General features: G+C 43.4%; 2 protein-coding genes across 6 annotated transcripts in view; one reads left to right on the top strand and one right to left on the bottom strand.

The window, feature by feature from the left end:
• The window catches only part of CA4 (carbonic anhydrase 4), a 28616-nt gene extending 22628 nt beyond the window's left edge, over nucleotides 1-5988 (bottom strand). The window contains exon 1 of the mRNA XM_080983197.1: nucleotides 5548-5988. Coding sequence (XP_080839323.1) covers nucleotides 5548-5608 — 61 coding nt within the window. The 5' untranslated portion in view covers nucleotides 5609-5988. The remainder of the gene's footprint in view (nucleotides 1-5547) is intronic.
• Nucleotides 1-14151, top strand: part of ZNHIT3 (zinc finger HIT-type containing 3) — a 72335-nt gene that overhangs the window by 30086 nt on the left and 28098 nt on the right. The window lies entirely within an intron of this gene.

Genomic DNA, 14151 nt, shown 5'->3' on the forward strand with positions numbered 1-14151 from the left:
ACAGAGTGTCCAGGCGGAAGATGAGAGAGTTTATCAGCACCTCAGTTCCACTTACTTGAATAGGATATGATTGCCCTACTGGGATAAAATTCCCACTCCGTCACCGTATTTTTGGAGTGAACTGGAGCCAGTGTGGATCAATTGAAGTCAGACCTGTTTATGAATACACTGAATAATAATAATAATAATAATAATAATAATAATATCCCAAAGAAGTGGCATAGTTTTTGTCCCCTCCGTTTTATCCTTATAACAACCCTGCAAGAAAGGTCAAGCAGAGTGATCAAGATTAAACTGCAAACAAACAAACAAACAAACAAACAAACAAACAAACAAACACAAACAAACAAAATCCTGTATATTTTGAGGAAATATGTTAAGATTATTTAATGTGGTGCAAGAGAGAGGAGGCGGAGAGAGAGAGAGTGTGTAATATTTATTTATTGGATTGATTGATTGATTGATTGATTGATTGATTGCTTTTCTAAGCTGCCCTTCCTCCTCATGGGGAGGCGTTTAGAACTCAGGGTCCTCCAGTGCATCTTGACTGGCAAGAGATTCAGGACAGACAAAAGGGAAGTCCTTCTGATGTCCTTATGGATATGTGCTCCTCCCAGATCAGTGATATGATTTGCAGCAGGGCTGGGTAACCCTGTGTCCCTCCTGATGTGTGGCCAATGGCTAGGGATGATGGGAGATGTAGTCTGACAACATCCATAATGGCTTCCCTTACCCCTGACATGCACAATCCTCATGACAACCCTGTGAGGTAGGTTCGTCTGAGAATCAGCGAGTCAGTAAGAAGTGACCCTGACTGGGAGAGACACTGCCCAGTGAACTTCATGGGTGAGGGTCTCTTTAGACCTAATCTGAGCCTATAATCTGTGCCCCCTCCCACAGATATTGTTGGACTCTGGCTCCCTTTAGCCTTGACTATTGGGGTGGCACTGTGGTCTAAACCACTGAGCCTCTTGGGCTTGCCAATCGGAAGGTTGACGGTTCGAATCCCCACAATGGAGTGAGCTGCTATTGCTCTGTCCCAGCTGCTGCCAACCTAGCAGTTCGAAAGCATGCCAGTGCATGTAGATAAGTAGGTACAGCTGTGCCAGGAAGGTAAACAGCATTTCCGTGCGCTCTGGTTTCTGTCATGGTCTCTGTGCCAGAAGTGGTTTAGTCATGCTGGCCACATGACCCGGAAAGCTGTCTGTCGACAAACGGCAGCTCCCTCAGCTTGAAAGCGAGATGAGCACCACAACCCCATAGTCGCCTTTGACTGGACTTAACTGTCCTGCTCACTGGGTCTGATGGGAGCTGGAGTCTGACAGCCTCTGGGATGTTGACCTTTTGTGCTGCCTGCAATTAAAATTAGACTTCCTGCCTTTACATCACACCTTCCGTTTGCCTCATGATTTGGAATTGTCCCCCTTTTGAGCTCCTGCAAGCCTTTGGCTTTCCTCAGACAGGCTGATACTGTGCATGGCACATGTCCATCTTACCAAATATCTCAGATCCTTTTTACCTGGAGGTGCGGAAAATATAACCTGGTCATATCTGCACCACCATACATTTAAAGCATATGAATTTCCCCCAAAGAATGCTGGTAACTGTAGTTTACCCCCCACATACCTGCAATTCCCAGCACCCTTCACAAACTACGATTCCCAGGATTCCTTGGGGGAAGCCATGTGCTTTAAATTTTTGCAGGTATCCAACCCATGCCAAACCGCAATCTCCCTACTGTAAGTTGTGTGTTCTAGAGGTGAGCACAGAATCTCTGTTCTCTCAGCTCACCCCAGGCTGTCAGTGGCTTTCTACAACCTTTTTTAAATGTTTGCTAGTTAATGTTTGCTTATATTTCTGATGGTTGAATGACAAGGTTCATCCATCAAGGGTTTATTTTTTTATTATTTTTTTACGGCCTTTGCCAAAGATGGAAGCATTAAAAAACAAAGGGGGAAATGTCACTGTTCTCTTCTTTCCTGCACCCCCCCCATTCCCTTGCTTTGATGTGGAGGCTTCATAGAGTTTTAGAGACGTTTGTGGTGCACTCAGCACAAGCTATTTCCTGATGTGAAAGTGGGAATCTTTAGCTTTTGCTATAAATGTTGCTCGTTCTTAAGATCAATTGAAAAGCAACACTTGCATGGATAGAGGAAAAAAGATGAATATGTATGATGTAGACACTGCAGGATGCTGGAATAGATGGGCCAATGGCCTGATCCAGGAGGATCATCTTAAGTTCTTATCTGGATGTTTGGGGCAAAATAGATATTTCTGAAGTTTGGGGATATTTTTGAGGACTGGCAGGTTGCTGCTTCTGAATGCATCTACCTCTGTACCAGGGAGGCTAATGTAACTGCCGTGCTTGATTTATATCTGTGCTTTTCATGCTGTCTTACTTGATAGTTATCCTGATATGCTTTTACTTTTTGAGATGTGATTGATTTTCCTTTTTTAAGTGAGTGATTATTATTCTTAACATCATCATACTTGAGATTTTGAGTACTGCTTTGGGGGGATATGTTTATTTTAAAAAGCGTGTGCATGATTAAAATCAATAAATAAATTTAGCACTGTTGCTTTCCCACAGACAAGAACATTTTGCATGGAAATTTGCATCTGTTGATGCAAGGCAACAGTGAAATTTGAACCCATGCCCCTCTGATTCTGTGCCCCCCCCAAGCTATTTTCTGGATCACACCAGCATTCCATGTCTTCCTGCAGCTTTTGTTTAATATTTCTTGGGAGACTTTTTTTTGTATCTCTGCCAAGCTAATATTGACAACAAGATAGGATATTTACGCGGGAGCTATTTTTCCGTAGCCAAAAAACCCATCCCCAAAAATGTTTGCATTTTTCTGAACAATACTGTTATTTCAAGATAAGAAATTAAAACAAACAATACCCCCCCCCGAAGCATACACACAAGTAAACGTGCATAAGATTGTGGTATGAAGCTCGGTTTTTCAGATTTCTACAGATTTACCTGGGAGTAAGTACCGTTGAATTCAGTGGGGCTTACTTCTGAGTAGACATGCACAGGATCACACTGTGACATAGTTCAGACATGGCCATTTTGTCAAGTCTTCTGTGCAATAAGACAAATTTTAACTTATGTTCTGAAAAGTTTGCCAGCTGTTTCACTGGTAAGTGAAATTTAGAGTCCGGGGGCGTTTTGAGGTTGCATGAGATGGGGTAGGGAAGTCCTCACTTTGGGTGGCATTCAATCCATTGATTTCAATTAATCTACTCTGAGTAGTGTTGGATATCACCCTTTAGCATTAAAACTCTCTGAGCATTTTCTACATAATATTGTTATGCTGTAAGCTCTGTCACTGCCTCAAATTACAGTTACAGCCTCAGTTTTGTTTTTGAAGATTTGGCATCAATCATTACGTTTCTGCAAAATAATAGAATACAAAAGTAAGTGCTTTCTTTCTTTTTTTCAAAATTCAGTCATACACAAATTTGTAGACCCGCTGAAATGAATAGAGCTGAGTTAGTTGCTCATTAATTTCAGAGGATCTTCTATGAATATATCTAATGCCAAGAAACAACCCAGTAAAACTTTATAAGGGGAAACAGGAGAGAAAGGGGAGATGGGAGTGAAAACGAGTCAGAAATTGCCTCTGGAGGCAAACCACCAAATCAAGGGATCCTATACACGTATAGCCCAATTCTGCCTAAAAACACATGAAATATTGTATTTTCCTCTCCCACTGTTATAAAAAAATTGCTCCATATTGCAATTATCTTATTATCTTCTTGTCTTCTTTCTCGGGTTATCTGAATATTTGTTCATTTTATTCTAGCTACTTTATCCCACTTTTAATTTCCCCTTGATATTAAGGGGTTGTTGTTTTTTAACCCTAGTTATAGCTGATGATTCATTAAGGAAATGAATAGGATACAATTTGATTGTGAAAAAGTTAGCACCCACAAGGGAGGCCTGCAGACGTGATAAAATGCACACCCGCATTCTTGAACATCAAGCAGCTCTGTGAGAGAATATAAAAGCTGACTAGATTCTTAGGAACACAGGAAGTTAGCTGACTCTACACCAACTCAGGGCTTTTCTGAGAAACCTGGTTTACTGAGCATTTATCCTGATTTCCTTGCACAAAGCTCACATGTTAGAACACATCTAGTCACTATCAACCATTTATTCGAATTCATTTACAACAGCATGCATTTATCCTGAATTCATCCTGATTTGCTTTTCAAACCATATAATAAGATTCACTTTTCAAACCATATAATAAGAAAGTCACTAATAAGAGTGTGGGGAAAATATAAAGACTTGTTAGAATGGAAAACACCATGGTGGCTGTCACCTACTGAAGCATTTTCACTTAAGTTGACCAAAAAGTAAGTTGGTTGACATACAGAGTGTTATTAACAGAGGATGAAGGTAAACTCAAAGGAGTACGATGAGTTGAAAGATTATTTACAAAGTTGGTTACACCATAGGCAACTAAACAAGATTTTTAAGCAAGATAATAAAAAGGGGGTTGGTTATATAGTTTCCAGATTTAAAAAAGAAATAGTGGAAGAGAATTTTAAGTTGCTTAAAAAAGCATATAGTATTTTATTAGAATGGGAAACTAAAGATGAAGAAGTTAAATCAGTTATGATTAAATGGGGCCAGGATGTGGGACACAACATGCAATTTGAAAGTTGGTGGAAACTGTGGAAAGTTGATCTAAAATTTACAGATTGCATATTATTAAGAGAAAATTACATGAAAATGATGTATAGATGGTATATTACACCAGTGAAAATGGCTAAGATGTTTAGGAAAGAAAATAATAGATTCTCCTAAAATTTATGATTATTTGTTTGAATCCCTTCCACAAAACAGTGACAGTCTGGAGAGGCACCATCAGACTTTGTCTGTCTTGCCCAGAATCATCTGCTCTGGCTTGGCAGCATCCCTCTCAGGGGTCCTGGACGGGGGAATCAGTCCCATCACCTGCTTCCTTTTTAATAGGATATGTCAGGGATTGAACCTGGGAACATCTGCATGTAAAGCAGGTCATCTGCAGCTGAAAAGGCTCACCAATGCAGACTTTTAATCTTTTATAAACTGAAGACATCAGTTTGCCATTTGTGGGGTTGGGGAAAAAGGAATCAAAAGCATAAATAAAGTCTTTCTCTTCTTGATCTGATAGAACACATAGTTTCACGGCACAAATTCAATGACAGGAAACATAAATCAACTACACGTATGGACATGTATCAGATGGGCGAGTGAAATGAAGTCGAGCCACACTCTTCCGATTGCATCTTTGCAAAATAATATCCCTGGAGCCCCGTTGTTTAAGAACAAATCAACCCTATTAGAAACTGTTTCACATCCTTAGGAGAATTAAGAGCATGTAGAGATGACAGACAGACAGATAAACATATAGCATAGTAGATTAAAAATAAAATATAGCCAGCAGCCAATGATACTGTCAGATTGCCGGGGTCTTCCAAAAATCAGATTAGTAAGCTGAAAAAGAAGCTGTACTTAGCATCCTTGAGGAAAATGGATAAAGGACTCACCCTCTGAAGCGGCTGCAGCAAAATACAGTGAGAGCAGAACTAGGAAATTCAGGAATCCCATGATCTCTCTTCCAGATGGGCTGGAAAGATGTACCAGCGTAGATCCCTGTATACATGATCCCAGACCTGTCCTGGGGTTTTTATACAGGAGGAGGGCAGGCAGCCCTGATCACCTTTCCTGGACATAAACAGGAGGATGGTGAGAGACACCTCCCCTTTTTAATTCCTCCAGCTATAAACTGTAATAACGATCCCGTCTCCTTTGAAACTTCTTCATTTCCTCCACACCCCTTCAGCGGCTGCTGTCAAAGGAGCAAGATTCTCCTCTGGCCCTGAAGTGCTGCCTGTGAAATGAACTTAGCCAGATGACTAGTAACTTATTAGTTAAGTCAAACTTTTCTTTTACCCCTCACCCCACATTTCTATTTCTCATTATTGCGCCTTGGCTCAGGAATATTGGCAGATAAGGCAGATAATTCAGTGTTTCTTTTATGGCTGTGATATTGCTTCTCTTCCTCCCTCACCCCCTCCCCACCCCATCCAGTGAAACACTGTGGATCATAATCAACTGAACTAGCATGAGAAATATGATATTGATGCAGGGATAATAACAAATATATCCTCTCTGGTGCTGATGGATTCTTGTGCATATAATGCTCAGCAAGTCAGCTGTGTTGGTTTGAGAGAATTCAAATATCTAAGTGAGTTTGGCATCAGGTTGTTTGGGCTATCCACTTTCTGCAGCAGCACAGTACACTGGTTAGAGCCAGGGTGTCAAGTGCCACATTCAAATGGGAGTAATTTGTCAGGGGCCAGAGCTAAAGATGGCAGGAATGACTCGTTCTTTCATTTTTTTCTTTCTACCATCCCCCCCCCCCCCACGAGCATGGATATTGTTATTTTAAACAAAAACAACAATAATAAAGAGTTTACCAGGCTTTATCATGCCTGTGTACCAGGACAGGCCTTCTAGTGCACCACTGTAAATAAGTTAGTTCAATCAATATCCAGTTCTCTGAGTCCAGGGCACTCATTCACAGAAAAACTTCCCCATTGCATCTCTGCATGAGTTACTGTTCTAGTTTTGCAGCCTTCTTCTCATCCTCTGCCAACTCTTAGTCATTCTGCTGCCTCTTTACTTTCGCTATACTTGGTCCATTTGATCCTTCCCAACACATGGAGGCACAGCAGAACCTCTTCATAGGAGGCTGCCTGTTGTGTCTCTCCATGGTGTGCTGCCTTAGGCTCTTCTCAGTTTGTTTCTGCTGAGAGCAGCCTGGCAGTTCTCCTATATCTTTGCAGTTGGTATGATTGGACAATCCAGCCACATCTAAGTCACGGAGGCAGCAGAATTATCCTCCTCACCCACTCAGAGGAGTCTGCCCATTGTGTCTCTGTGTGAGCCACTTGCTCTGCTCAGGAACTGCCAAATCTCTGTGCAGTGCCCCTATGTGGTGAACCTTTGAGCTGCAGGTGCAGGCCTTCTCAGTGAAAGTCCTTCAGGCCCTGGACTGACTCCAGCTCACCCCGGCTAGCTATTGAGTCCCTCTTGGACAGGAAGGAACATAAAAGGGGCTTCCTGTCCTAGCTCAGCCTTGCTGAAGCAAGGTCTTTCTTAGCCCTGGTGTGTCCCTTCGTCTTTTGTCATTCTTTGGGTCACAGGCTTGCTCCTTGATCATACCACCTGCTTTGCCCTGTGGTTCTCTGATCCAACACTTCATTCTGACTCCTCACTGACTTCTGCCATGGCCCTCGACTCACCCTGGACTGCTGCCCATGCCCCAATCAGGAGGTGTGCTCAGAAAAGCAATTTGTCTAGAAATGTGTGGCAGTGGTAGCTTGTGCCCATTAGGACCAGTGGAAGAGAGAGCAGGGAGCTCACAGTTAGGTGGAGCCAGAGCCCATGACAGCAAGTCAACTCTTTCTAGTTTTGTCTCCATCTTCCTCCCTGCTGAGTTCTGCAAGGGCAACACAGAGACTGAACAGGAGGAAGTTGACAGAAAGCCCGCCCCCCCACTGGACTGGCTGTTAAGAAAGAAGACAGACAGGTGGGGGTTGCTTGAGGGGGTAGACTGAGATAGGGTGGAGGCAGTGTCCCATTTGCCCTAATGGACCAGATAATAATATTTGTCAGTCACTTTTCTCACAGCGAGACCCAAAGTGACTTACATTAAAAACGATTAAGAACCAAAAACTAAAAACTAAAAATACCCTTACAGAGATAAAAGGCAGGAGTCCCTCTCCACTAAAAGAGACCACCTTTCAAATCAAGGGCTGAAAGCCTGGAGAAGGAGAAAAATCTTTGGCTGCAGGCTGAAACTGGATAAAGATAGTACCAGACATGCCTCCCTGGGAAGAGAATTTAAAAATGCAAACCAGCAACCTACATATTAATGGCCAGTATTTTGCAGGAGCGATTCGAACACATGTCAGAAATTTAGCTTTGTGCAATTAAAGTGGGTTAAAGGGCTCTGTGAGCTGTGGCGCAACAAATCCACTTCAGTAAATAAATAAAATCAGACTGTTTGCAGATTCCTGCATTGCAGGGGGTTGGACAAGATGACCCTTGTGGTCCCTTCCAACTCTATGATTCTCTGATTCTGTTAGGAAAGTGACAGCGAAATGTACCGAAAAGTGTGGGATGGATGAATGGTTAATGGGAAAATGTATAAACTCCACACCAGCAAAATGGGATCAGGTGCTCGTTGTCAGATAACCCTCCCGCAAACAAATCAGAACACATGCTCCAATCCAGACTGGATGTCGCCTGACTGCATCAGCTTAATGCAAGCAGATCAGGATGAATGCTCAATAAGCAGCCCATCTGGAGGACCCCCAACACATCTATTTGGTTCAGATTCTGGGTTGCAACACACTCTTCCTCTATCAGACATCTGAGAAGCAATGCATGTGATCCAATGTTATATTTCTAGCAGGAGCCATCCTGAGGCCCCTGAGAATCTCTCACACAAAGATAGAGAGATGCAAGGTTGATGGCTCTCTTTTGTGTTTTGTTTCTGGTTATCCAGTACTCGGGACAAAAAGCACAGCAGATAAGCTTTTGGATCCTGGCACTCACGGAACATGCTCTGATCCCTTTAATCATCAGCTCCCCACCCTTCAGCTGATGCAATTTGCACTGAAAAAGCAAACAACCTGCATATTAACCTAGGTTGGCTCTGAGGTCACATCCATACCATCCATTTAAATAGGGCTGCCATACATCCAGGTTTTCCCAGAATTCTTTGGGGGAAGCCATTAAGAGTGACTAACCAATGGGGCTGCTTGCCTTCTTATTCTTGATGTTGCAAAGATGTTCTCTTAGCACTGTTCTTCTTAGCATCTCAGCTGTTTCCCCTGTGTAAAACTTCTTAACTTGGCCATTGGATAATGTACACTACATTGCCAGCATTGCATGTAGGGAATGATATTAAATGGTACCCATTCATTACTTTGGGGGTCCCCAAAGCCTGTCAGATTTAATGTATAATCTTCAATTATCTAAAGGGTTTTCACACGGATAAAGCATGTTTTCTCCTGCTCTGGAGGCTAGGACCCGAACCAATGGGTCCAGGTTATAAGAAAGGAGATTCCAATTAAACATCAGGAAGAACTTTCTGAAAATAGGGACATCCCATTCCATAATGACAATTTTACCATTTATACCCCACACATCTTACAGGATTGCCCCAGCCACTCTGGGCAACTTCCAACATATATAAAAACATTAAACATTTTTTAAAAAAAACAAAAGCCTTCATTGCCTTCAGGCGGCTCAGGGACTGGATAACTCCATACCCTCTAACATTTCTCTGATGAAAATAGGGACGTCCCTGGAAAATAGGGACACTTGGAGGGTCTAATAGTTGTTTGATGGTTGAACTGACTCCCTTGGGAGGTGGTAGAATCACCTTCCTTGGAGGTTTTTATGAGGTGGGCGGATACTCATTCCTGCATTGCAGGGGGTTGGACTAGATGACCCTTGGGGTCCTTTCCAATTCTACAATTCTATGATTCTACCATTCAGTAGGCACAAATGGCCACACGGAAGATGATGCTTTCGAGCGGTAACTCCAGGTAAAAACCTGCTGGCACATGGAACCTGACCCCTTAAACTCGCAGTTAATGAAAAACTCTTTCTCATTTATTTATCTCAAACAAAATCAATGTGTTGTCCCCCCATCCCCCAACATCCTAATAGTCCTTTTTAAATGTACCAGAATTTGTTTATGTTCCTCTGCAAAACGTTTATCATGTGACTGAATGCCAAGCTGGAGTTACACTCTCCTAAAAGATTATGATGGGCAGCATCCAACTCAATTTTGCTTTTGTGTGTGTTATGGTACACACCAGTACAGTTTTTGAACCATGACCTCTTCTTCTGCCGCCCATAGCAGGTATTTTGTGCTGGCATTTGCAATACGTTTCTCAGGATATTAGTACCAGCACCTCATTTTTAATAAAGACTGGATCTAACCGTACATGTCTTTGTAGCAGCCTTCTTGCTCCTGCTGCCTGTCATCACCCTTTGATAGCCTCTCTTGGAGTTTAGATTACTTAATATTTTGGATTCTTGGGGAAAAATTTCCCTCCTAAAGGACAATCCATCACAGTTCCTAGGCAGATGTACTGCAGCAAGGAATTTATGAAGGATGGAAAAAGCAAGGGATTATAACAATGCTCTTGGCTTGGGCCCCAGGACAGCTCCTCCTCCGATGCATCAGTCCTGTTTTCTGCAGAAAAATCCCCAGGAAACCAGAGGTTCAGTCAGCATCTCTAGATAAGCCCGACTTCGGCTGGGGAGGGCGGGATATGAATAAAATTTTATTTTTATTATTATTATAAAACTCTTGCTTGTCGCTTGACAGGAAGGAAGGCAGAGGTGAAAAGGCTTGGCATGAAAATCTTGCCAGTGGGATGGACGACTGCGATAAAAGGACCGCCTCCACCCTTTCTTTTATTATTGTTTCAGATAGGTTTTTTCACCTTTCAAAGCAAGCATTTTCTCAAATGTGATCAAGAGACTAATAACACAGGCAAAGGAACCTTCCCCCCCCCCCAGAACCACATTCCCACCTGGGTAATTTCTGGGGGGCCACTTGCTGGACTGGGGAGGGCCAGCGGCAGGTTTACAGCATATTAAATAATAAAACATTAAAGGTAAAGGGTAAAGGGAACTCTGACTGTTAGGTCCAGTCGTGGCCGACTCTGGGGTTGTGGCACTCATCTCGCTTTATTGGCCGAGGGAGCCGGCGTACAGCTTCCAGGTCATGTGGCCGCATGAGTAAGCCGCTTCTGGCGAACCAGAGCAGTGCACGGAAACGCCGTTTTCCTTCCCGCCGGAGCGGTACCTATTTATCTACTTGCACTTTGACGTGCTTTTGAACTGCTAGGTTGGCAGGAGCTGGAACCGAGCAACAGGAGCTCACCCTCTCGCGGGGATTTGAACCGCCGACCTTCTGATCGGCAAGGCCTAGGCTCTGTGGTTTAACCCACAGCACCACCCGCATCCCAATAAAACATTAGCCAATAATTTATCCCAATAAAACATTAGCCAACAATTTATACCAATAAAACATTAGCCAGGTGATATTCCTCTGGCCTCATGAGCTGCCTCTTTTATAGGGCTGGGTGAGTGTGGGCCTCGCCCCCTAGGCCAGGTGGAAAGCGCCTTGCAGGGAGCGGTTTTCATGACCCACAGCCACGTGATGTTCCTCCAGCCTAATGAGGAGCCTCTTTTATAGGGCTGGGTGAGTGTGGGCCTCGCCCCCTAGGCCAGGTGGAAAGCTCCTTGCAGGGAGCGGTTTTCACGACCCACAGCCGGGCAATGTTCCACCAGCCTCATGAGGAGCCTCTTTTTCTACACTAGGTAGGCTAGTTTCTTCACCCTCACTCCCACACCCCTCTCTATCCTCCATCCAGGAAAGCAAGGGGCCTAGGTGCAAGGATGCATTCCTGCCAGGCAAAAGCACTCAAGGAAAAGTGCAGAGCAAAGTCACCTGGGGAGAGTCTTAGGGCCAGACAGAGAGCTCTTCAAAATGTGGCTAATCTGACCTGCTATGTTTGCTCATTCATTCTTCTGAGAGAGACACTATTCTTCTGCCTTCGAGTCCTGTCCTGTTGGCGCCGTTTCCTCTATCACATTCCCTCCACTGCCCCCGGTTAAGTACATTATGGAATGTCCTCTCCAGAAAAGCTCATTTGGCACCCAAATAAATTATTCCGCTACCAAGTGTATAATTATCTCCCGCTTCTGGGGGCTCACAACATCATATGCTTGCCATTAGCTACCTGCATAGTTTGCTGGTTCTTAGACTGGTGTGTGTTGATTTATGTGGGCTTTATCTGACATTGCACTGCAATTTGGGGAAAAAATTCACTAGAGATTTTAAAAAGTAAGTTCAAGTTAATTGTAAACACAGCTTGAAGTGAACCATGAAATCAGAAAAAACAGCCTTCAAATGCCTGCTGAAATAAAAAATAGGTATTCATCAAGCACCTGAATTTCCATGTCAACTGGGATGGGAGTTATAGTTGCTTGTCAGCTGCCTTGAAGGCTGTGTGATGGTAAAATGTTTTAAAATAAGCTAGAATGACTATTTGCCATGGTGGCTGGAGCATGTTCAGAGGAGAGTGACCAGGATGGTGAAGGGTCTGTAGTTTTTGAAGGGTGCTGGGAATTGTAGCACTGTAGTGGGGGGGGGGCTACAATTCTCATAACTCTTTTTTTTTTTTTTTAAGGTGGTCCTGTACTTTAAAAGTATGCTGCTTGCACAGTTCACATCCTGTGATGAATATTTTTGGAAGAGCTGAGTTTCGGTTAGAAAAGGAGAAAATAAGGATTAAGAAAGATACGATAGCTGCCTTCAAATATTTGCTGGTGAGACCAGAATCAATGAATGGAAATGGAAGATTTCACCAATACATTATGAAAATTTTTTAGAGATATTTGATAGTGGTGAAGGCTGCTTCGAGAGGTGTCCAGCTCTCTTTTGCTGTCTCCATCTGTCAGGGTGAAACCTGCCTTGAGCTTAGAGGTCAGAATGGATGACATCTGAGGTAACTTTCTAATACCAAGTCATTTTCTAATAATATAATTTTATATGTATGTTTTTATCTATTTGGGAGAGGGGCAAGGATTGTATTTTTTTTATTTTATACTTTTTTTTGGGGGGGGTTATAAAAATAAAATAAACAAGCATGAGAAGAAATATGCATGGAGTACATAAACACAGCATGTTTGTTGGCTGCTTGTTTCGAATCCCACAGAACTTTTGCTCCCCCCCCCAATCCCGGCCAGCTGTCACCACCTACAGAGTCTTTGGTCCATGTTGTGCTCTGGATGGTCTGAATGGGTCCCTTCCTGGTCTTGTTGTAGCCTCCACCAATGTGAGTCACCCCCTCCCACTCCCAAAGTGTGGGAAATGCGCGACATTCAGATTCTTGGGGGAAGGTTACACATGGACATGTTGAAGTTGAAATCTGTAGGGATACAGGAATTCTTCTGATACAGGACGGCGACAAAAAAGTCCTGGTGGAAAACTGGAAAGGGATCACAAGGCCTCCTCTTCCCTTCGTAGCTAAAGAGGAAAGCTTTAATCCATTTTAACACAAAACTAGATAACAGGAGCATTTCATTTGCCTGGACTTTCTAAATGTGCTGTAGGGGGAAGCTCAGTGGCAAAATATCTGCTTTGCTCTCAGAAGATTTCCAGTTCAACCCCCTCCATCTCCAGGTAGGCTTGGGAAGGTTCCCTGTCTGAAACCTTGGAGAGCTGCTGCCAGTCAGTGTAGACAGTACTAAGCTAGGTGGACCCAATCGTCTGATTCAGTATAAGGCAACCTCCCTCTGTTAATATCAGGGATATGCTGCTTTTGATAGTTACTAGCCATGTTGGCTCTATATATACTGAGGGTGCTGTGGCCCTCCAGACCCTTTTCTCTGGCCCTTGGAAACTCTCCCCACCCCACTGCTCCACCACACCCTCTTTGAGTGCTTTTGCCTGGCTGGAATGGGTCCTTGAACTGTGATAACGTCTCTTGCTTCCCCGGAGGGAGGACGGACAGATGTGGGGTGTTTGTGTAGAAATCCCTGACTTCTGTGTGGCAGGAATATAGCCCACTGTACAAAAAAAAAGGTAATGTTCTGCTCTGTCCACTTTGGCCCACTTAACTAGCTATTGGCACATGGCCCCTGTGGAGGTTGGCAATGAGGGAATGCAGCCCTCAGATGGAAAAATGCTCCCTGCATCTGATATATATGATGTCTCTGAATACCAGTTGCTATGGATCGCAAGCCTCTGGGGGAAACAGGATGCCGAACTGGTCAGGCATTTGGTCTGATCCAGCAGGGATCTTCTGATCTTCTTAATCTCTTGATCAGCTAAGATCTGTCCAATGAACTGGGCAACAATTTCCCTTTTTAAAACAATAAAAAAGACAAGTGTTTATAAAAGGATATTTCAGAGCTAGAAAAGTTTCAGAAAAGGGCTGTGATGTGATCAAATGGCTGGAGCAACTCTCTGAGGCGAGGTCATCGAGTTTGGTGCTTTTTAGTTCAGAAGAAAAGATGAGCAATGGGTGGGGATGTCATAGAGGTTTGCA

The sequence above is a fragment of the Podarcis pityusensis genome (assembly GCF_964106645.2).
Source record: "Podarcis pityusensis genome assembly, chromosome: 15".
Lineage (NCBI taxonomy): Eukaryota > Metazoa > Chordata > Lepidosauria > Squamata > Lacertidae > Podarcis > Podarcis pityusensis.